Here is a 21,406-nt window from a genome sequence, read left to right as displayed (position 1 = left end):
ATTCTGTTCTGTATCCAGCTGGTACTGATTATAGTCACTCTAAGATCAATATTGAGACTGGTCGTAAGCTTGTTGATGTGTGGTGTTGGTCACCGATGCAAATGTAAACTATCAACAGAGCAGCTCTCTGGTTCAAGGACACATATGATTGTGGATTTGGAATAATTAGAACTATAGTCCTACAGTCTTTTGTTTAGATATTCTACAAATATGTACTTGGGGCATTTGTGACGAGTGATTTTGTTATTGCTCGAATCTGCCTAGAAGCTGGTATTTTTGCTGCTAGTGGGATTTTTTTTTTAATGCCAAATTGTTGTAGTCGGAGAGCTCTATGTGGTAAGTGTAGAAATGTGTAATGTTTGTCATGGGATGTTGCATCCTGCTAAATTGTTTGGTGTATCTGTATATTTATATTCTATGCATTCCACCCTCCAACACTTTTTTTTTCCCACCAATTTTTTTTTCACTCCCCATGTCTCCCAAATCTTTTGGGACCAAATTTCTGGTGGCAGAGTGGGTTGTAAGTCTGCGATCCCTGAAGATGCAGACCCTGTCTCAAATTATGAGGACCGAGTTAGTGCCATAGCCAGGGTGGCTGCCACGTGTAAGAGCTTCATTTGCATCCTCCCTTTAAAGCTGGAGTGCCTGTTGACTGCTCTGCCTGAGGCCCTTTCTGGGGCAAAGACAAAAAGGAGTTTACAAATTCTTCAGCTGCTGAAGGAACTAGTTCATTGAGTAACACACATAATACCTTTTGGGAATCGATTATCTTTCAGAGGCTTTCCTTATGCCTCGTCCGAACTAGTCAGCTCTCTGGGGATAATGGACAGAATTCCTGTTGTAGCCTGGCTACTCCCCAGATGTGCCCCTTAATGTTGGAGAAGTGAGTTGGAAGATTCACTCCTGCCACTGCCCACCGCCCCCCAGCTGAAATTTCTTGTAAGGGTGAATACAGGGCAGAATCCTGGGGGAAACCAACTTCTACCTATTTTCCAGTCCCTCGACCAGAGAGCCACTCCGCTTGCACCTTGGCCCAGACTGGCATTTCACGCCCCCATGACTCCATCAGATATTGGGTGTCATTTTGAAAACTCATTCAAGTGGTCATTATTTATTGACCTTTACAAGCTAGTTAACTGGCGGAGTCTTGTCCCATCCTACATTTGCCTGACATCTGTGCACTTCCAGATAGTATTATTGGATAGGAGCCATGGCTGATTATACTCTTGGGCACTTGGGTCAATTTAGCATCCCTACTGCAAGGCCACCTGAGAGCTAACTTTTCCCAGACTGGGGATTAAATCTAGTACCTTCTTTCTAAATAGTTCAGTAGGTCATTGGATAAACTGGCTGAACCTTCGGTGAGCCTACAATACTCTCCCTTTAACCAAGCAGATGTATTGGAGCCGCAGAGGTACCTGAGGAGGAGCACTCCCTTTTTAAATCAGCAGTCTAATTTTGATACTTAAAAAAAAAACAATGTTAGCGTTTCTGTCGGGGAAACTTGATGGAAGCGACACTACTGTCTTCAAGTAAAGTCCTTTCGTTGTCTCTTTCTAACTTTTTTAAAAAAAAGTCAGACTAGTAAATCAAAATAAAATAACTATGACTCCATTTTACTGTTTGAGCTGTGCTTTGCAATGACCTGTTTGAAAGTAAGTCTCCTGAATAAAATAAATGCTTGCATTGATATAGCGCCTTTCACAACCACCAGATGTCTCAAAGCACTTTACAGCCAATGAGGTACTTTTGGAGTGTAGTCACTGTTGTAATGTGGAAATCGCAGCAGCCAATTTGACCACAGCAAGCTCCCACAAACAGCAATGTAATAATGACCAGATAATCTGTTTTTGTTATGTTGATTGAGGGATAAATATTGGCCAGGACACTGGGGATAACTCCCCTGCTCTTCTTCGAAAGAGTGCCAATGGATCTTTTACGTCCACCTGAGAGGGCAGATGGGGTTTCGGTTTAACGTCTCCTCTGACAGTGCAGCACTCCCTCAGCTCTGCATTGGAGGTACAGCCTAGATTTATGTGCTCAAGTTCCTGGAGTGGGACTTGAACCCACAACCTTCAGAGGCAAGTGTGCTACAGCTGACTTAATGACTTCTAATACATCAAAAACTTATTTCAACCAGTTCAAATACAATGTTTATCAAAGCAACACTGTCCCAGAAGCAAATACTATTTTACACCCTACAATGCCTATAGTTCCTGTAGCCGCCCTGAACAGGCAGGTGATTTGTGACTTTATACTACAGTACATCGATTTGCCTGTTATGTCAGCACTGTGTATAAGGAGTCATTCAGATTTATAGTTCAAACCGGTTGCAATTACAAATAACATTTCTGATGTCTCTGCCAGTTGGTGTGGATGACTACAGCTCAGAGTCTGATGTCCTTATTATACCTTCAGCCTTGGATTTTGTCTCTCAAGACGAGATGCTAACACCGTTGGGCCGACTGGATAAGTACATTGCTAGTGAGAACACGTTTAACAGGTATGATGTGGTGAAGTACACTTGTGCAGATAATCCCTGTGAAATAAGTATTTATCTCTTCTATTTTAAACTTCTAAAGGTTAAAGTTTCTGTTTCAATGGTAAGCATATTTCATACCAAAATTTCTGATATACATTAGATGGATTATAGAATCAACTTAAAATCAAACGGGACAATATTAGATTCATCCCATTTTTGTTCTGAGGAAGTACAGCCACAATACATAATATTGCGATTTGATCAGTGCATGGTTAAGATAAAACCTAATTATAAAGCACTTATTTGCATTTAAAACTTTAAAATAGTTTTTCACAAGTAGCCTGCAATGTTAGACTTGGTCTAGTACCATTTGAATATAATTTTGTAATATACTCTTTGTTGCTAAACTGGAAACCTAACTAAAGTTTGCTGTTCCATGTTCAGATGTTTATCGTGTAGGTAACTGGGATGGTACTGAGTCATGTAAACTAGGCAGGTTCAAGTTTGATTTCTGGTCTGTGCTGCCCTAGCTGATCTTGGGGCACTGTAATGGCCTTGTCTTGACATTAGGGAAGAGCAATCACCAACCCCTGATCCACTGACTGCTGAAAGGTGTTAATGTGCGGACATTGAGCAAAGACAGGCTCAGCCTTGATTATGATACTTACCTTGGTCAAGTAACCTAAATATCACTGTGGTGGCTGTCGTTACCAGTGGAGCTTTACTCCAACATGAATTACTACACTTGGGAGGGGAATCGGGATAATATAAGATTGATGGGGAAAGTTCATCGTGGCTCATTTCTGTAATTTTATTTTTGACTTAAATTTTCTAGCACCTCGTAACATGGCAAACAACAATTGTAAATGATTTTTTTCCTACATTTTCCTCCTCGAAGTGACTGTTTCACAGCCCTTTTCTGGCCAAGAGGTTGGATTGGAGACTAGTTCTTAAGCCTGTGCAAGTGCTGCTTTCTGAACAGCTCCTGAGAGGTGTGTGAATACAGACCAAGTTTATTTTCCTGTAAAGAAGCACGTGACCTACACTCTGAATTGGTAACTTGCTAAATGGTCATTGAGGCTATAATCTTTCCACTCAACCCCAGATAATTTTGCTAGACAATGCTTTTTTTAATGAAGACCTAGCTGGATAAATAGAAGTTTACTGAGACACTGCATTGGTAAAATGAGAGCTTTTGCTAGGTAAACAGCAGTGCCTCTAAGGATGTTGAACTAGCTGGAAGAGGGGGCGTAGAGAAGAGAAAATGTTTAAGCCTTGGCTCTTGCCAACCTGCACCTGACTTCTCTGGGTTGGGCAAATGGGGTGTGTCTCTGTGGGGAAGGGTGTGTGCATTTCACATCAGGAGAATAGAAACTCTACTTGCATGATCTGTCGCTATGTTTTTCATTCATTCATGGGATGTGGGTGTCACTGGCAAGGCCATCATTTATTGTCAATTCTTAATTGCCCTTGAGAAGTGGTGGTGAGGCGCTGCCTTGAGCCACTGCAGTCTATGTAATGAAGGTACTACCACAGTGCTGTTAGAGGGAATTCCAGAATTTTGACCCAGCAATGATGAAGGAACAGCGATCTATTTCCAAGTCAAGATGGTGTGTGACTTGGAGGGGAACTTGCAGGTGATGGTGTTCCCATGCGCCTGCTGCCCTTGTCCTTCTAGGTGGTAGAGGTTGCAGGTTTGGGAAGTGCTGCCGAAGAAACCTTGGCGAGTTGCTGCAATGCATCTTGTAGCTGGTATACACTGCAGCCACAGTACGCCAGTGGTGGAGAGGGTGGATGGGGTGCCAGTCAAGCGGGCTGCTTTGTCCAAGATGGTGTTGAGCTGCTTGAGTGTTGTTGGAGCTGCATTCATCCAGGCAAGTGGAGAATACACTCCTGACTTGTGCCTTGTAGACGATTGAAATGTTTTGGGGAGTTGGGAGGTGAGACACTTGCTGTAGAATACCTAGTTCTTGCTGCCACAGTCTTTGTGGCTGGTCCAGTTAAGTTTCTGGTCAATGGTGACCCCCCCCCCCAGGATGTTGATGGTGGAGGATTCGGCGATGGTCATGCTGCTGAATGTCATGGGGATGTGGTTAGACTCTCGCGTGTTGGAGTTAGTCATTACCTGACACTTGTGTGCCATGAATGTTACTTGCCACTTAGCAAGCCCGAGCCTGAATGTCATCCAGATCTTGATTCATGTGAGCATAGACTGCTTCATTACCTGAGCAGATGCGAATGACACTCAACACTGAGCAGTCATCAGCGAACATGCCCATTTCTGACCTTATGATGGAGGGAAGATCATTGATGAAGCAGCTGAAGATGGTTGGGCTTGGGGCACTGCCCTGAGGAATTCCTGCAGCGATGTCCTGGGGATGAGATGATTGACGTCCAACAACCATAACCATAACCATCTTCCTTTGTGCTAAGTATGATTCGGCCAGAAGGGCGTTTTCTACCTGATGCCTATTGACTTCAGTTTCACTAGGGCTCCTTGATGCCACACTCTGTCAAATGCTGCCTTGATGACTCTTGCCTCCCCTCTAGAATTCAGCTCTTCTGTCCATGTTTTGGCCAAGGCTGTAATGAGGTCTGGAGCCGAGTTGGAAAATGCTTGATCATGGTAATGGGTTTCTGCCTTTTATAAGGCGCCCAGCTGACCCTGAGCAAAAATGTGGTGAATCATGGGTACGAACCCATGTTCTACTACATTGTGGCATGGCATACTGGCGCCATTGCTGCTTGAATATGCAGCGTTTTTTTTTAAAGTCACTTACTGAACATTTCCGAAATAAACATTTGAAATGTTCAGATGCACTTTGTTACTAAAAAAGGTAACTAAGTCTTGTATAGGTGTTTGTGTTTCAGTCACAGTGATAGAATCGTACAGAAGTCAATGCAGAAGCTGGAAAGGGCTTTGTGCCAGCAGTCCTTTGGGTCTGTCCTGACATGGCGTTTGTTGAACAGAAACAATTCTGATTGTGTCTGTTCCTGTTACTCTAGAATCTGCTATGTTTACATTGAGAAGCAAATTTCTGAGGCAAAAACAAATGTTCATTAACCCATGTTTAAATGTCAACTGCAACTTTTAATTTTCTGCCTGTGAACTTTCCGCAGTATCGGAAGATCCAGACAGATCTGCAATGGGGTAAGCGCTTATTCCGTCCATGCCAAAAATACAAGTGCTATGTGGTGTCCAGCACCTCTGCTAGCAGCCAGTTGGTGGGAGAAGACAAGATGTGTTCTTTCATGCTACCGAATTGCAATGCACCATCTGATTAGAGTAGCAGTGCTATCATATAATTGCAACAGAAGCAACAAGTTTGGGTGTAGATGGTGTGATACTCTCTCCAAATATGGCAACGTAATTTTTCTATGAAAAATTCTGTGCTTGAGGCAGGAAAACGCAATGACTGTTTTGTTCATGGTTAGTTGAGTCAGCAATTGTCCAAATTGGCAGTGTTGAAGTGATGAGTAAGATTAAGGGGAAGGGTGTAGCCACATGATGAAGTGTACTTTTTAGAATCATAGAATTGTTACAGCACAGTCGGAGGCCATTCGACCCGTCGAGCCTGTGACGGCTCTCTGCAAGCGCATTTCAGCTAGTCCCATCGCCCCGTCCTTGCCCCATAGCCCTGCAATTTTTTTCCCTTCAGTTGCTTATCTAATTCCCTTTTGAAAGCTACGATTGAATCTGCCTTCACCACCCTTTCAGGCAGTACATTCCCAATCTCAAATCTGTCGTCTTTGGTTCTCGACTCTTCCGCCAATGGGACCAGTTTCTCTCTCTCTACTCTGTGTAGACCCCTCATGATTTTGAACACCTCTATCAAATCTCCTCTCAACCTTCTGTTTTGGTTTCCATACTTACGAAAGGATATACTTGCTTATGAGGCAGTTCAGAGAAGGTTCACAAGGTTGATTCCGGGGATGAGGAGGTTGACTTATGAGGAATGGTTGAGTAGGTTGGGCCTCTACTCATTGGAGTTCAGAAGAATGAGAGGTGATCTTATCAAACCGTATACGATTGAGGGGGCTTGACAAGGTGAATGCAGAGAGGCTGTTTCCACTGATTGGGTAGACTAGAACTAGAGGGCATGATCTTAGAATAAGAGGCTGCCCATTTAAAACGGAGATGAGGAGAAATTTCCTCTGAGGGTTGTAAATCTGTGGAATTCGCTGCCTCCGAGCTGTGGAAGCTGGGACATTGAATGAATTTAAGACAGAAATAAACAGTTTCTTAAACGATAAGGGGTCATGGGGAGTGGGCGGACGGGGAAGTAGAGCTGAGTCCATGATCAGATCAGCCATGATATTGAATGGTGGAGCAGGCTCGAGGGGCCGTATGGCCTACTCCTGTTCCTATTTCTTATGTTATGTTCTCTGCTCTAAGGAGAACAACCACCCCAGCTTCTCCAGTCTAGCCACGTTACTGAAGTCCCTCATCCCTGGAACCATTCTTGTAAATCTTTTCTGTGTCCTCTCTAAGGTCTTCACATCCTTCCTAAAATGCAGTGCCCAGAATTGGACGTTGTGGCTGAACCAATGTTTTTTAAAGGTTCATCAAAACCTCCTTCCTTTTGTACTCTGTCTCTTTATAAAGCGCACGATCCCAAATGCTTTTTTAATCACTTTCTCAACCTGTCCTGCCACCTTCAACAATTTGTGTACATAACCCCCAGGTCTCTCTTCCTGCTCCCCCTTTAGAATAAAACTAAATAATTTGCAGATCTGAGTGTAAAGTGGCTGAGAAGTTATTTTGTGGTATGGTTACGTTAAGAAATGTAATAGAATTCTGTAAAGTAGGCTTTTAAGTATACAGGGCAATAGAGCTATGTGCATTCTTTACATCTGCTTTACAGTTGGATTTTAAGTGGTACAAAAATATGCTAAAGATGAGGTTTGGGTTTTGTGAAAGATTGCTTTAGTAAAAGGTTTTGTTTTATGTAAGGGCATTCCAGTTAATGAGGTCTTCAGCCATATTCAGTTGCAGTGTGAAGAATGAGTAGTATGGAAGAAAAAATAGTTGGTATTAGTTTCTCTTTTTTATGAACGCTTGATAAGTTTATATTAAAGCATTAAAATGTCTGATGTTTGTCAATTCACACAGCTGAAAGTGAGCGTTGCTCACTAACCTTTTAAATGAAGGACAGCTTTTCATACTCTATGGATGTTGGGATCCCCTTGGTTTCTGTTGACAAATGTCAACAGAAACCAAGGACTAAAAGTGATGACTAAACACATGTAATCTTAAATTGACAGTACAAAGTGAAATAAGTAAAGATAGAAAATTCACTGCAGGATCTTTTATTTAAAAAAAAAGAAAGCAGAGGAGTAAAGGAAGATATAAAGGCACAATCCAACCTCAACTGAATTTGAGCACATAATCTAAGCTGAAGCTCCAATGCAACATTGTTGGCGATGCTGTCTTTTGATAAACCATTGCCTGTTCTGGTGGACAAACAATATCCCATGAACCTCCATGCAAAGCAGGGAATTCTGGTATTCTGACCAACACACTCAATTAAGATGACCAAAAAATGGCCATTCATAATGATATGGGAGCTGGCTGCCTTGTTTGTCTTGCTTCTCCCCAATCATATATTCAAGTGAAGGGTAGATGAATTCTCAAAGGATGGAGGAGGCAAGAGAGGATACCTGCTCAGACACACTTATTTACATATATTTGGTAGTGGAATAGACTACCAGAATGAATCTAACTGTCTGAATCTTAACTTGCCTCGTCTAACTTCATGTCATTCCGTCGTGAAAATTTGACTCTCAATCTCAATTTAATTTGTTAATATCATTTTTAATATTTATTACACCAAGATCCCGATTCCCCTAATGGCAGCATAGCCTTTAATCCCAAAAGTAACTGGCCATGATAATGATTGTAAAAATCAGGATTTTAAATTTAAGTTGTTGGGTTGCTAATGTAGGTCAGTGAGAATAGGCTGATGGGCAAGTTGGACTTAATGGGAGCAGGATATGGGCAGCAGAGTTTTGGGCAGGTTGGAAGATAGAAAGCCAGCAACTCATTGGAGTTCAGAAGAATGAGGTGATAATGAAACATGTAAGATAATGAGGGGGCTCGACAAGGTGGATGCAGAAAGGATATTTCCACTCATAGGGGAAACTAAAACTAGTGGGCATAGTCTCAGAATAAGCAGCCGCCCATTTAAAACTGATGAGGAATTTCTTCTCTATTGTAAATCTTTGGAATTCTCTACCCCAGAGAGCTGTGGAGGCTGGGTCATTGAATATATTTTAGGCAGAGATAGACAGATTTTTGAGTGATAAGGGAATAAAGGGTTATGAGGAGCGTGCAGGGAAGTGGAGCTGAGTCGATGATCAGATCAGCCATGATCTTGTTAAATGGCGGAGCTGGTTCCAGGGGCCAAATGGCCTACTCCTGCTCCTATTTCTTATGTACTTGTGTAACAAGAACATTGGAGTGGTGGAGTCTGGAGCCAAAGAGATGTATAAGCAATGTAGGGGCAGAATTGGGCAATGTTGTGGAAGTAAGTAGAGAATATGGGGTCTGCAATTGGACTCTGTCCAACTGAATGTGAAGGTTGCAAACCGTCTGATTCAGCCTAGTTTGTGGTCTGGTGAGGGGGAAGAAATCGATTACAAGCTGTAAAATTTGTGGCAGGTGCTGAACATGTGATTTTGGTTGAACGAAAAAGTTGCAACCCATCCACAATATGTCAGCAAGCGTCACAGGTAGATGACAAAGGAGGCGGCCAAGGATAGATCTTTGGGCCACTCCAGTGGTAAGTGTGGCGGAGGGAAACCAAGCCATTCCTGTAGTTTTTCTGGCTATTAAGATAAGTAATAATGAAACCATTCAAGGGCAGTCTTGCAGAGCTATATGATGGAGGGGAGACATTGGAACAGATGAAGCATAATGAGACAAAAGGGGGAGGAGGGGAAATCCAATAGTGAATCATGAGAGAAATGGGCACAGAGCTGGGAGTCAGTGACTCATTCAATATAAAGGGGCTTGATTATCTCATGTACTTGGTGAGGATGAAAAGGGTCAAGGTGGGTTTTTTGAGACCTGCAATAGTAATGGCAGTTTTGAGTGGCGACGGATGGTGCCTGGGGAAAGGGAGACTTGCACACATGGTCTCAATTTTGGTAATGGTGGAGTGAGAGGGACTTGGGGAAGCAGTTGGTCATAGAAAAAGGATGTGTTATCCTTGTGCTTCACTATCAGAAATATGTAGATGAAGCCTCCAAGAAGGCGAAGGACATCCTGGAATGGTATGACAGGATCATGCTGGTTGCTGATCCTCGTCGTTGAGGTGAAGAAATTTGGTGAACCTGGTGCCCGTGCACATTAGCAGAAAGGAGGGAGAGAGAAAATGGGGAACTACAGACCAGTTAGCCTGGAAAATGCTAGAATCTATTAAGGACGTGGTAACTGGTCATTTAAAAAATAATAATGGGATTGGGCAGAGTCAATGTGGATTGATGAAAGGGAAATCATGTTTTTTGTAACTAGCAGAATAGATAAGGGGGAGCCAGTGGATGTGGTGTATTTGGATTTTCAGAAGGGATTCGATAAGGTGCCACACAAGAGGTTATTAAATAAAATTAGGGATCATAGGATTGGGGATAATATACTAGCATGGATTGAAGATTGGTTAACGGACAGAGTAGCCAGAAACGGGTCATTTACAGGTTGGCAGGCTGTAACTAGTGGAGTACCACAAGGATCAGTGCTTGGGTCTCAGCTATTCATCATCTATCAATGACTTGGATGAGGGGATCAAATGTAATATATCCAAGTTTGCTGATAATACAAAGCTAGGTGGGAATGTAAGTGGTGAGGAGGATGCAAAGAGGCTTCAAGGATGTATAGATGGGCTAAGTGAGTGGGCAAGAACATGGCAAATGATATATAACTTGGGGGAAATAGAAAAGCAGAGTATTTTTTTTTAATGGTGAGAGATTGGGAAACGTTGGTGTTCAGAGGGACCTGGGTGTCCTTGTACACGAATCACTGAAAGTTAACATGCAGGTACAGCAAGCAATTAAGAAAGCAAATTGTATGGTGGCCTTTATTACAAGAGGATTTGAGTACAAGAATAAAGACATCTTAATACAATCAAAGAGGACTCTTTAAGATGTACAAAGCCCGATTTTTAAAAACTTGTTTAAGGCATAGCTGTACAGCTACAATTAATAATTACAAAACATAGTACAGTTCAGGACATCCCAAAGCATTTTACAGCCCAATGGAAATGTGGCAGCCAATTTGCGCACAGCAAGGTCCCAAAAACAGCATTGTGAAAACGACCAGATAATCTGTTTTAATGATGGATGAATACTGTTTTGGACACCAGGAAGAACTCCACTATTCTTGTTCAGAATAGTGCCATGGGATCTTTTACATCCACCTGATGGGGCAAGCGGGCCTTCGATTTTAAAGACTCATCTGGAACACTGCACTTCAGACAACGCAGAACCCCCTCAGTACTGCATAGAGTGTGAGCTTCGATTTCGTGCTCCAGTCTCGAGTGGGACTTGAACCCACAACCTTCAGCTGGCGTAATCAATTATTTATTCATTTCTGAAACTGATTCTCTGCTTTCTGTCTTTTGTTTGAAAATCAATACTAAGATATTACCTTGTTTGCTGCCACTGACTCTTAGGTTTTCTGATTTGGTTTTAGCATCTATTAGCACTGTAATGGATTCAGTAGTGTGACAAAGTAAAATTCTGTGGATGCTGGAAATCTGAAATAAAAGCAGAAAATGCTGGAAATATTCAGGTCAGGCAACATCCATGGAGAGCGAAACCGTTAACATTTCAGGTCGATGACCTTTTGTCACAACTGGAAAAGGGTAGAGATGTTTAAGCAAGGGGGGGGGGGGGGGGCAGAAGAGACCTAAAGGGAAGGTCTGTGATAGGGTGAAGGGCAAGAGAGATTAAATGACTGAAGGAATGATGTTGCAAGGCAAAAGGGGATGGTAATGGGACAAATAAAGAATACAATGTTAGTCTAGAAGAAGTGTAAATGGGAATATCTGAGTCATCAGCAACCTCTGCAGTCCAAAAAAAATGAGGGCGGTTATGATCTGAAATTGTTGAAATCGGTGTTGTCGGGAAGGTTGTAAAGTGCCTAATAGAAAGATGAGGTGCTGTTCCTTGAGCTTGTGTTAATATCTTGTGTGCTGAATCAGCACTGTATTGTACTTCAGTTTGCTGTAACAAATTTGCTTCTCAAGTAAATTCCCCCAGTGTGCAGTGATTAAACAACTCTAGTTTTATTAAATGGACAGCCTATACTAATCCTGATAAAGATAGGCATTTGGGAGCTGTTGGGAAGCAACAAGTGACAATGTTGCTGATCTATAGCTTTCCTTATTCAAACTATCAGGTACACTTTTCCTGTACATATTTGAGAAGCTGTAACTCTGGTTTTGGGGTAGCACAACATGCCTGACCTCTGACAGTTTGCTACTGTATCGCCTGGGCCACAGAGAGTAGCTGAGCACACATCAGAAAAGACCTAAGTCCAAACCTTGTCTACGCCAAGCTAGCTGATCTCAGCCAGAACTCCGATGGGGTGTATTGTTGGGTTCTTGCTCACTATCCAGCGAGTCCTGCTTTGAAGTGGACGTCTCATGGGCAGTCTTGGGCTCAGCTGTAATGCTCAGCACAGTTTAGATACCTGTACTCGCTCTCATGGTCACTTGAGTGAGGTGCCGAGAATAACTGATGTCTGTGGAACTGTACCCCAGCAAAGAGTCAATAATACCTGAAGAAGACAAATTGGCAGTGGCGGAATAAGTTAAAAGAAATTGTAGTTTTCCAGTGTTGAACACTCAGTCACAAACCATCTTTTACATTTTGCTCATGTTTAATTCCAATCCCACCATCCGTCCCCTGGTGTGTCTGTCACTTAACTTCTCCTGCTACAAGGACAGGCTGCAGATCTTCATCTAGGCTTCTGCTAATGCCAATATCTTACTGCCAGCAAGGAGGTTTGAGGGGGCACTGGGCAACCTTCCTGAGTAGAATTTTAATCCTCTGGAATAGCACCCAAATGTTCTGGATTGTCCTGCATTGGTACAGCTGAGATAACTGCTCATTGTAGTAGTGGGAGGTTATGAACCCATTCTGACCACTCATTGGCATAGTATGTTGGCATTCCAATGCTGTGACTTGCCTATGAGAAAGTAATCTCTGCTCTATGTACTACACCTACAAGTACAATACATGTTGACATTCTTTAATGTCACCGGATTCTATGCAGTTAGCTGCATTGCCAGCAAAATACTTACTTTACTCCAGTTTTCGAGGCAGCGGGATTAAATTTTCCCTTTTAATACAGCGCGTCACGACATTTGATTATTATTTCCGCAACTAAACCATTGAATGCTGATCTGTTGTACAAATTATTTGGGTATTGCTTTCATTTGCTAAAAGGAGAAAACAAATATTGATAAGTATAATTGAGTTATGATGGTTGATGTGCAGAGTGGTAGGACATTTAGAGTCACAACCCTTCGTGTCTGTGCTGTCTCTTTGAAAGAGCTATCCTCTGTGTTTTCCCCATACTCGTGCAAATTTCTCTTTCAAATATATTCCATTCCCTTTTGAAAGTTACTAAGTTCAGTTTAGTTCCAGATTTTAGCAGTGCTGTTGGGAGGCACCAATTCAGACTACTGGCTGCAGCAGTAATCCAATATCATACCAAGGTATTATTTTCTAAGAGTCTGTTTGCTTGCCTGCCCCCTCAGCCAGGGATTGGTGCTAAAGGCACATCATCTTCTCCCACTGTGCCCTCACCCCCCCCCCCCCCAAATTTTGTGATTTGTAGTAGCAGCCCTCCAGCACCTCATTCAAGTGACTATTCTTCCTGTGTTACCAAAGATGGTGAGTTGGCACTCGGGCTGGTCAACTACTGCCTGCTGCCAACATCCTGGATCAGTTAACTCAGCTCAGTGCAGGAAACTGATGTTGGTATTTCCTGGCTCAGTGCAGTTAGCTACTGAGCTGTTGGGGGAGCTTGGGTCGGTCTTGGAGACCTAACTTAAAGGGGCAGTCAAGATTTTACAATAGGCAACAAGATTATGTGGAGAAGAATGAAATATGTGGTGGTCCCTTTACATGGCAGCTGTTTTGGTTACAATGTTATAAAATAATTGAAAGATGTGTTATTCAGTGCCCTGCCAGCCAAGCGAGAGAGAGACTTTTTTTTGGCAGGGTGTTTGGGAGCTAAATGCTCAGCTTCCCATGTAGAGAAGCAGTGTAGTGACTTCTGGAAAAGTTGCAGTGACTGAAAATTGAAGTTTCAAAGCACAGATTTTAAATTGCGTGCTTAGTTTGCTTGCTACTCCAGTCCAATATAAAAGGGCCTATTTTCACACGCTGGTACTCTTTGTACAATATAGCAAATGCATTAGTGTGGTGCTGATAGCTGAGATGGGTATCAGTCCTGGACTTGTGCCAATGCTGCCATCTAACTAGTCAGCAGAAAGTATGAGTATATAACCTGGGGTCAATCTCAGATTGACTTAATTATTCTGTCCTTCTAAAGAGAAGTCACTCTACACCTCAAATCAAGAGTTTGATGCAGTTGTTGTACTTATCTAATGTATGTTTTTCTGTGACTATAATTTTGGCTAACAAAAGCTTAACTTTTCCCTGGACAGGGGAAGAGAAAATTACACAGTAGTTTAAACTTTACAGCAGTTTGCTGAAATGTTGAAGCATTTTGAGTTTTATTTTTTCTTTCTTTAACAGACAAATGGTAGCACGAGGTTTGCTCGATACGCTGCGGGCAGTCAGCGACGATGAAAAAGACTGCCTCGCAGTGCTTGAGAGAATAAGTAAACTAGCAGAAGATCCAGGTAACAAAACGCTTTCACAGATCTATGCACTTTTGTGTTTAGCCTATATGAAGTATTTGAAAATACAGGAATGGAGGGAGTTGATCCTAACCTAATCTGACTGTTTGCTTGTATCTTCTGACTTGCCCCAATTGGCTCCTGGGTATATTCCACATTATTTGCTGCATTATATCTCACTCCTAAATCTGCTGTCTGAAGTGCCAGCATATGCAAATACTTAACTCCTCCAATCGGTGCAGGAAAATCACAATTGGAAAAATTATTGTCTTTGTAGTTTTGCTGATGATTTGTCTAAAATAGTTTTTTTTCTCTCCTTCCTTGTGCCTCTACTAGTTATATCAGTATCCTTTTGATTAAACTACTTATCTCTGCATGCTCTTTGGTTGGGTACTGTTCGACAGTGAAGGAGGACAATATTTTACTGCCTAAAGTACTTCGGACTGACCTCAGTGGCCTTGAATAGAGGTGAATGAGCAAAAGACAAGCAATTGAGGATTGTTTGCCAACATCCCAAGAACAAATGATTGAGAGAGTCCACCAACAAATTGGTGTTTGACACATCTGTCATTTTATTTCCCTTGCTTTATCTGCAGCTCCCATAAAATTGGTTTTGCAGTTCAGACCTGTTTATTCTGATTTGCACGTTTGATCAAAAGGGCTTCCTGATAATTTTGCATCCTAGGAGATAGCACTGTCTCTGGGAGAGATCGTCATGACATTTCGGCTGTAAACAAGCAAAAGATTGCAATTTACTCTTTCATTTGATTATCTTATTGAGCAGAAATGCACAGTAGCTAACTATTGACTTTGCTGTAACCAAGTCCATAAAAGATGGTAGGACAATCACTCGTGAAGCTCTGGGAAGAAGCAGAGGGATAGATTGAATTTTTTGTTTTTATTGAAGGTCATGTGATGAGGTTTGGCCTCCAAATTGGTGAACAGTGTCTCCTTGAACTGCTCTTCAAAATATTTTGTTTAATAATTTAGTAACTAACTGGTTTATTGACTTTTAACTTCAGTGTATACTTAAAATCTTAAAGACTTGGATCTATATAGCATCTTTCATGGCCACTGGACGTCTCAAAGTGCTTTACAGCCAATTAAGTACTTTTGCAGTGTAGTCACTGTTGTAATGTGGGAAATGCGGCAGTGAATTTGCGCACCAGCAAGCTCTCACAAACAGCAATGTGATGATCAACATTTAAAAAAAAAATTATCTGGTCATTGATAAATATTGGCCAGGATACCAGGGATAACTCTCCTACTTGTCTTCGAAATAGTGCCATGGGATCTTTTACGTCTACTTGAGAGAGCAGATGGGGCCTCGGTTTAATGTCTCATCCGAAAGATAGCGCCTCCGACAGTGCAGCGCTCCCTCGGCACTGTATTGGAGTGTTAGCCTAGATTTTCTTTTTGTGCTCGAATCCCTGGAGTGGGAATTGAACCCACAACCTTCTGACTCTGGCAAGAGTGCTACCCATTGAGCCACAACTGACGCAACTTAATGGAAGATGCATATGGCATTCTGGCTATAATGTAGTTGTCATCCTACATTATATTTTGCTTTAGGAGTGGCAAAAAAGCATTAATAAAATGTGCGTGGAGATTGTTCTTTGGCAATAAAGTCTTGGACTATGATAACTGGAGTTAAGGATGTTGATTGGAATTGTCCAGTCATCATAGGTGGTCCCTCGAACGAGGATGACATGCTTCCACATGAGTTCAGATATTTCAATAAAGGACCTGATGTTCCAGTCCTGAACTCTAGTTGAGGGTGTGGAAGATGCCTGTGCGTGGATTTTTTTAACGTGTGGTGACCGTTGCACACCAGCCACCACACGGGCTTGACAGAGCTAGGCCTTTATCCAGTGGCAAGGGTTAACCAGGACGACTGGAGACCTGCTCTGCATGGACCTAGTGCACACACATCGCAGTGTGGACTGGCCCGTGCTGCCCCTGAGCCCTTTGTTCTTCTGGGTCCCGTACCCTCATTCGCCGCACCTCCGCCACGATCCCATATCACTCCTCCGCACCGATCACTCGTCGCAAGTCCGCCACGACTTTCGCGCTCCTCTGCTGTACCAGGGCCCTGCCCCTGCCCATGCTCCAAGCGGCGACCTGGTGTCACCCAGTCACCCATCTCAAAGCTGTCTGACATTTGTGTCAGCTCGCACTGGAAGCTGCAGTAGCTCGCTCCAGCTCTTGTGCTCCCGACCTGCGGTGGTGTCCTCTCGCAGGTCGGGGTGGCCCACAATATTGCAGGGGCCCGGTGCTCCAGCTCTTTATACTCTGTCCAATAAGATGTTTTTGACTCTCCATTACATTGCAGGCCTATTCCATTTGAAGTGCGATTTAGAATGCTCTAAAATGAGTGTCCAGCAACAAGTCAAAGTGCCAGTGTTTCCTTTAGGAATATATTATGTGCTTCAAGTTGGTGTTCCACTTGTACTACGTATAAATGTCATTTTGCTATACGTAATTGCTGATGACTGATTCAATCCATTGTCATAGAAACATAGAAAATAGCAGTAGCAGGCCATCCGGCCCTTCGAGCCTGTACCACCGTTTTAATATGATCGTGGCTGATCCTCTATCTCAACACCATATTCCTGCTTTCTCCCCATACCCCTTTTGTGTCTAGAAATCTATTTATCTCCTTCTTAAATATATTCAGTGACTTGGCCTCCACAGCCTTCTGTGGTAGAGAATTCCACAGGTTCACCACCCTCTGAGTGAAAACATTTCTTCTCCATCTCTGTCCTAAATTTCCTATCCCGTATCCTGAGACTGTGACCCTTTGTTCTAGACTTCCCAGCCAGGGGAAACATCCTCCCCACATCCAGTCTATCCAACCCAATCAGAATTTTATACGTTTCAATGACATCCCCTCTCATTCTTCTAAACTCTAGTGAATACAGGCCTAGTCGACCCAATCTCTCCTCATACGACAGTCCTGACATCTCAGGAATCAGTCTGGTGAACCTTCGTTGCACTCCCTCTATGGCAAGTATATCCTTTCTTGGACAAGGAGACCAAAACTGCACACAATACTCCAGCTGTTGTCACACCAAGGCCCTGTATAACTGTAGTAAGACATCTTTGCTCCTGTACTCAAATCGTCTTGCAATGAAGGCCAACATACCATTTGCCTTCCTAACTGCTTGCTGCACCTGCATGTTTGCTTTCAATGACTGGTGCCTTTTGTACATCGATATTTCCTAAGCTATCACCATTTAAATAATACTTTGCCTTTTTATGTTTTTTTTTCTACAGTGGATAACTTCACATTTATCCACTTTCTACTGCATCACCTTGTGTTTGCCCACTCACTCAACCTATCTAATTTGCCTTGCAGCGTCTTTGCATCCTCCTCGCAACGCAATCGTCAGCAAACTTGAAAACATTACATTTGATTCCTTCATCCAAATCATTTAGATAAATTTGGATAGTCAAATAACAAGGATTTTGCCTACGTTTGTGACTGTTGCTAGGTGTGCAAATTTATTTCTGCCCAAAGGGCTAGAGCTCCAATACTTTATCGTCGTGCTCATACACATTTTTATGTCTTTTTTTTTAATGCCAATGAGTAAAGGTGAAATCCAGGAGAGTTGTGTTTTTAAAAACCACATAATGAGGGGACACTTTCCTCTTGCTAAAATAACTTGCACAGCTCAGAAGTATTAAGAGCAACCGCTCCAAGAGACAATTGATTTATGTTAATGAGTAATTAGTCTGTTCAGCCTTGCCCTGCTTAAGTAAATAAGCCCTCATTTGGGTAGTGCAACTTGTGCTGCGACCGCCCCGTGAATTAGAAATCTAATTGATGAGACTGGAAGTATATTGTGAAAATACCAATTGCATAAATGTGGATTTATTTATTCAGTATAGATGACCAGTTAAATCCTTAATTTAGAGTAAAATATAATGAAATTTGTAACACAGCCAGAGTTGCTTGTCACTATTTTGATGGTGTCATCTCCGTATAGACTGTCTGTGCCATTGATACCTTGGAAGTTCTAAACTGGGAGACTCAACTACACTAAGAATATAGAGATTTTCATTAACTGGCAACCGAATATCAATTCAAATGTTAAAAGCCCAAAGGTGATGAGCACAAGGAAGTTGAGGAAAATAACTTCCAACATATCCATTTTCTCAACTTCAGTGCATTTATGGGAGTTGGTGATGCATAGCGGTTATGTCACTGGACTAGTAATCCAGAGGCCTGGACTGTTGATCTGGAGACACTAGTTCAAATCCCAAAATGGCAGCTGGAGAATTTAAATTCTGGAATAAAAAGCTAGTATCTAATAGTGACCAGATTTTTGCAAAAACCCAACTGGTTCACTAATGCCCTTTTAGGGATAGAAATCTGCCCTCTTTACGGAGTTTGGCCTATATGTGACTCCAGACCCACAGCAATGTGGTTGACTCTTAACTGCCTTCTGGAATGGTGGCTCACCACCACCTTCTCGAGGGCAATTTATATTGGCCTTGCTGGCGACATCCACATCCCGTGAACGAATATTAAAAAAAATATATAGGCCATATGGAAATGAATTGTCCCTTTCTGAGCTGTGAGAAATCACCAGTTCCATTGCAATGTGCTATCCAAAATGATGGTAAATGGCCGCCATGTTAACTATCCTCGGCAAAATAGGTTTCAATAGTTCTTATTTATTTCTAGTTACATAAAACAGGCCATTTTCTTCACAGAACCAACAGTCCGTGCAGAGTTGATGGAACAGGTGCCTCATATTGCCATATTCTGCCAAGAGAACAGGCCTTCTATTCCTTACGCTTTCTCCAAATACTTGTTGCCCTTTATGGTTAGATGCCTTGCAGACCCCAACAACCAGGTACGTTTTCCTTTTCCTTAGTGTGCTGTCAACACATTTTGTTTGGTTTCAGTTGAGAATATTTAATCATATTTTCCATTTGATTGTTAAACCTAGGAAAATATATTTTATTTTGAAAAACCTTTGGTCTACCTAAAATTTAGGCTGGTTAGAACGTGATGCCCTTTTTCTGGTCCTAATTTATTTGTTTTACCAGTTTCTATAAAGCAATGTAACAAGCTGCTTGTTTTTGTTTTATTTTAAAAACGCACAAGTAAGTTCCCTCAATGAAACAAAAGATGCATTTTGTCTTTGTACTTCCCCCACCGACCCAAACTGACTGGTGCAGAGGCATAGAAACATAGAAAACAGGAGTAGGCCATTCGGCCTTTCGAGCCTGCACCACCATTCAATAAGATAATGGCTGATCATTCACCTCAGTACCCCTTTCCTGCTTTCTCCAAACCCCTTGATCCCTTTAGCTGTAAGGGCCATATCTAACTCCTTCTTGAATATATCCAATGAACTGGCATCAACAACAACAACTCTGGTAGGGAATTCCACAAGTTAACAACTCTGAGTGAAGAAGTTTCTCCTCATCTCAGTCCTAAATGGCTTACCCCTTATCTTAGACTGTGTCCCCTGGTTCTGGACTTCCCCAACATCAGGAACATTCTTCCTGCATCTAACCTGTCCAGTCCCATCAGAATTTTGTGTGTTTCTATGAGATCCCCTCTCATCCTTCTAAACTCCAGTGAATACAGGCCCAATCAATCCAGTTTCTCCCCATGTCTCCTGCCATCCAGGGAATCAGTCTGGTGAACCTTTGCTGTCCTCCCTCAATAGCAAGAATGTCCATCCTCAGATTAGGAGACCAAAACTAAACACAATATTCCAGGTGAGGCCTCACCAAGGCCCTGTAAAACTGGAGTAAGACCTCCCTGCTCCTATACTCAAATCCTCTAGCTATGAAGGCCAACATACCATTTGCCGCCTTCACCGCCTGCTGTACCTGCATGCCAACTTTCAATGACTGATGTACCATGACACCCAGGTCACGTTGCACCTCCCCTTTTCCTAATCTGCCATTCAGATAATATTCTGCCTTTGTGTTTTTGCCATCAAAGTGGATAACCTCACATTTATCCACATTATACTGCATCTGCCATGCATTTGCTCACTCGCCTAACCTGTCCAAGTCACCCTGCAGCCTCTTAGCAGCGTCCTCCTCACAGCTCTCACTGCCACCCATCTTAGTGTCATCTGCAAACTTAGAAATATTACACTCAATTCATTCATCTAAATCATTAATGTATATTGTAAAGAGCTGGGGTCCCAGCACTGAGCCCTGCGGCACTCCACTAGTCACTGCCTGCCATTCTGAAAAGGACCCGTTTATCCCGACTCTCTGCTTCCCGTCTGCCAACTAGTTCTCTATGCACGTCAGTACATTACCCCCAATACCATGTGCTTTGATTTTGCACACCAATCTCTTGTGCGGGACCTTGTCAAAAGCCTTTTGAAAGTCCAAATACACCACATCCACTGGTTCTCCCTTGTCCACTCTGCTAGTTACATCCTCAAAAAATTCCAGAAGATTTGTCAAGCATGATTTTCCTTTCATAAATCCATGCTGACTTGGACCGATCCTGTCGCTGCTATTTCATCTTTACTAATTGATTCCAACATTTTCCCCACTACCGATGTCAGGCTAACTGGTCTATAATTACCTGTTTTCTTGCTCCCTCCTTTTTTTAAAAAAAAAAGTGGTGTTACGTTAGCTACCCTCCAGTCCATAAGAACTGATCCAGAGTTGATAGACTATTGAAAAATTATCACCAATGCATCCACTATTTCTAGGGCTACTTCCTTAGTCTGCATCTCAGAGTACTTATCAGGCCCCAGGGATTTATCGGCCTTCAATCCCATTAATTTCCCTAACACAATTTTCCACCTAATAAGAATTTCCTTCAGTTCCTCTTTCTCACTAGCTTGATGGCTTCTGCCTGTGACCAGTCTATTTGTTTCTGGAGGACTTCACAACCAAGCCTAGTCCTGCTGCCAAAAGCAAACTTTTGTAGCGGGTGTCACTGATTAGTTGTCTAATGTAGTAATTTGGGGATTTTATTCCCCCACCCCCTTCTTTCCTTCCTTCCTTCCTTCCTTCCGTCCGCAGAGGTCAGTTGCCACTCCAGCTAAGGCCCCACCTG

General features: G+C 42.5%; 1 protein-coding gene across 6 annotated transcripts in view; it reads left to right on the top strand.

Annotated features, from left to right (window-relative positions):
* LOC139277523 (serine/threonine-protein phosphatase 4 regulatory subunit 1-like) overlaps positions 1–21,406 on the top strand; it is a 79,725-nt gene that overhangs the window by 8,566 nt on the left and 49,753 nt on the right. For 3 of the 6 annotated variants that reach the window (XM_070896090.1, XM_070896080.1, XM_070896107.1), the window contains 3 exons: positions 2,368–2,503; positions 14,252–14,358; positions 19,075–19,217. In XM_070896090.1, the coding sequence (XP_070752191.1) occupies positions 2,368–2,503; positions 14,252–14,358; positions 19,075–19,217 (386 nt within the window). Of the gene's footprint in view, positions 1–2,367; positions 2,504–5,602; positions 5,634–14,251; positions 14,359–19,074; positions 19,218–21,406 lie in introns of those variants that run through there. The other 3 variants (XM_070896115.1, XM_070896099.1, XM_070896124.1) reach the window with 3 other exon arrangements.

The sequence above is a fragment of the Pristiophorus japonicus genome, chromosome 1 (genome assembly GCF_044704955.1).
Source record: "Pristiophorus japonicus isolate sPriJap1 chromosome 1, sPriJap1.hap1, whole genome shotgun sequence".
In the NCBI taxonomy this organism is placed as follows: Eukaryota; Metazoa; Chordata; class Chondrichthyes; family Pristiophoridae; genus Pristiophorus; species Pristiophorus japonicus.
The sequence above is the reverse complement of the archived record's forward strand: the minus strand, read 5'-3'. Positions and strand labels throughout refer to the sequence as shown.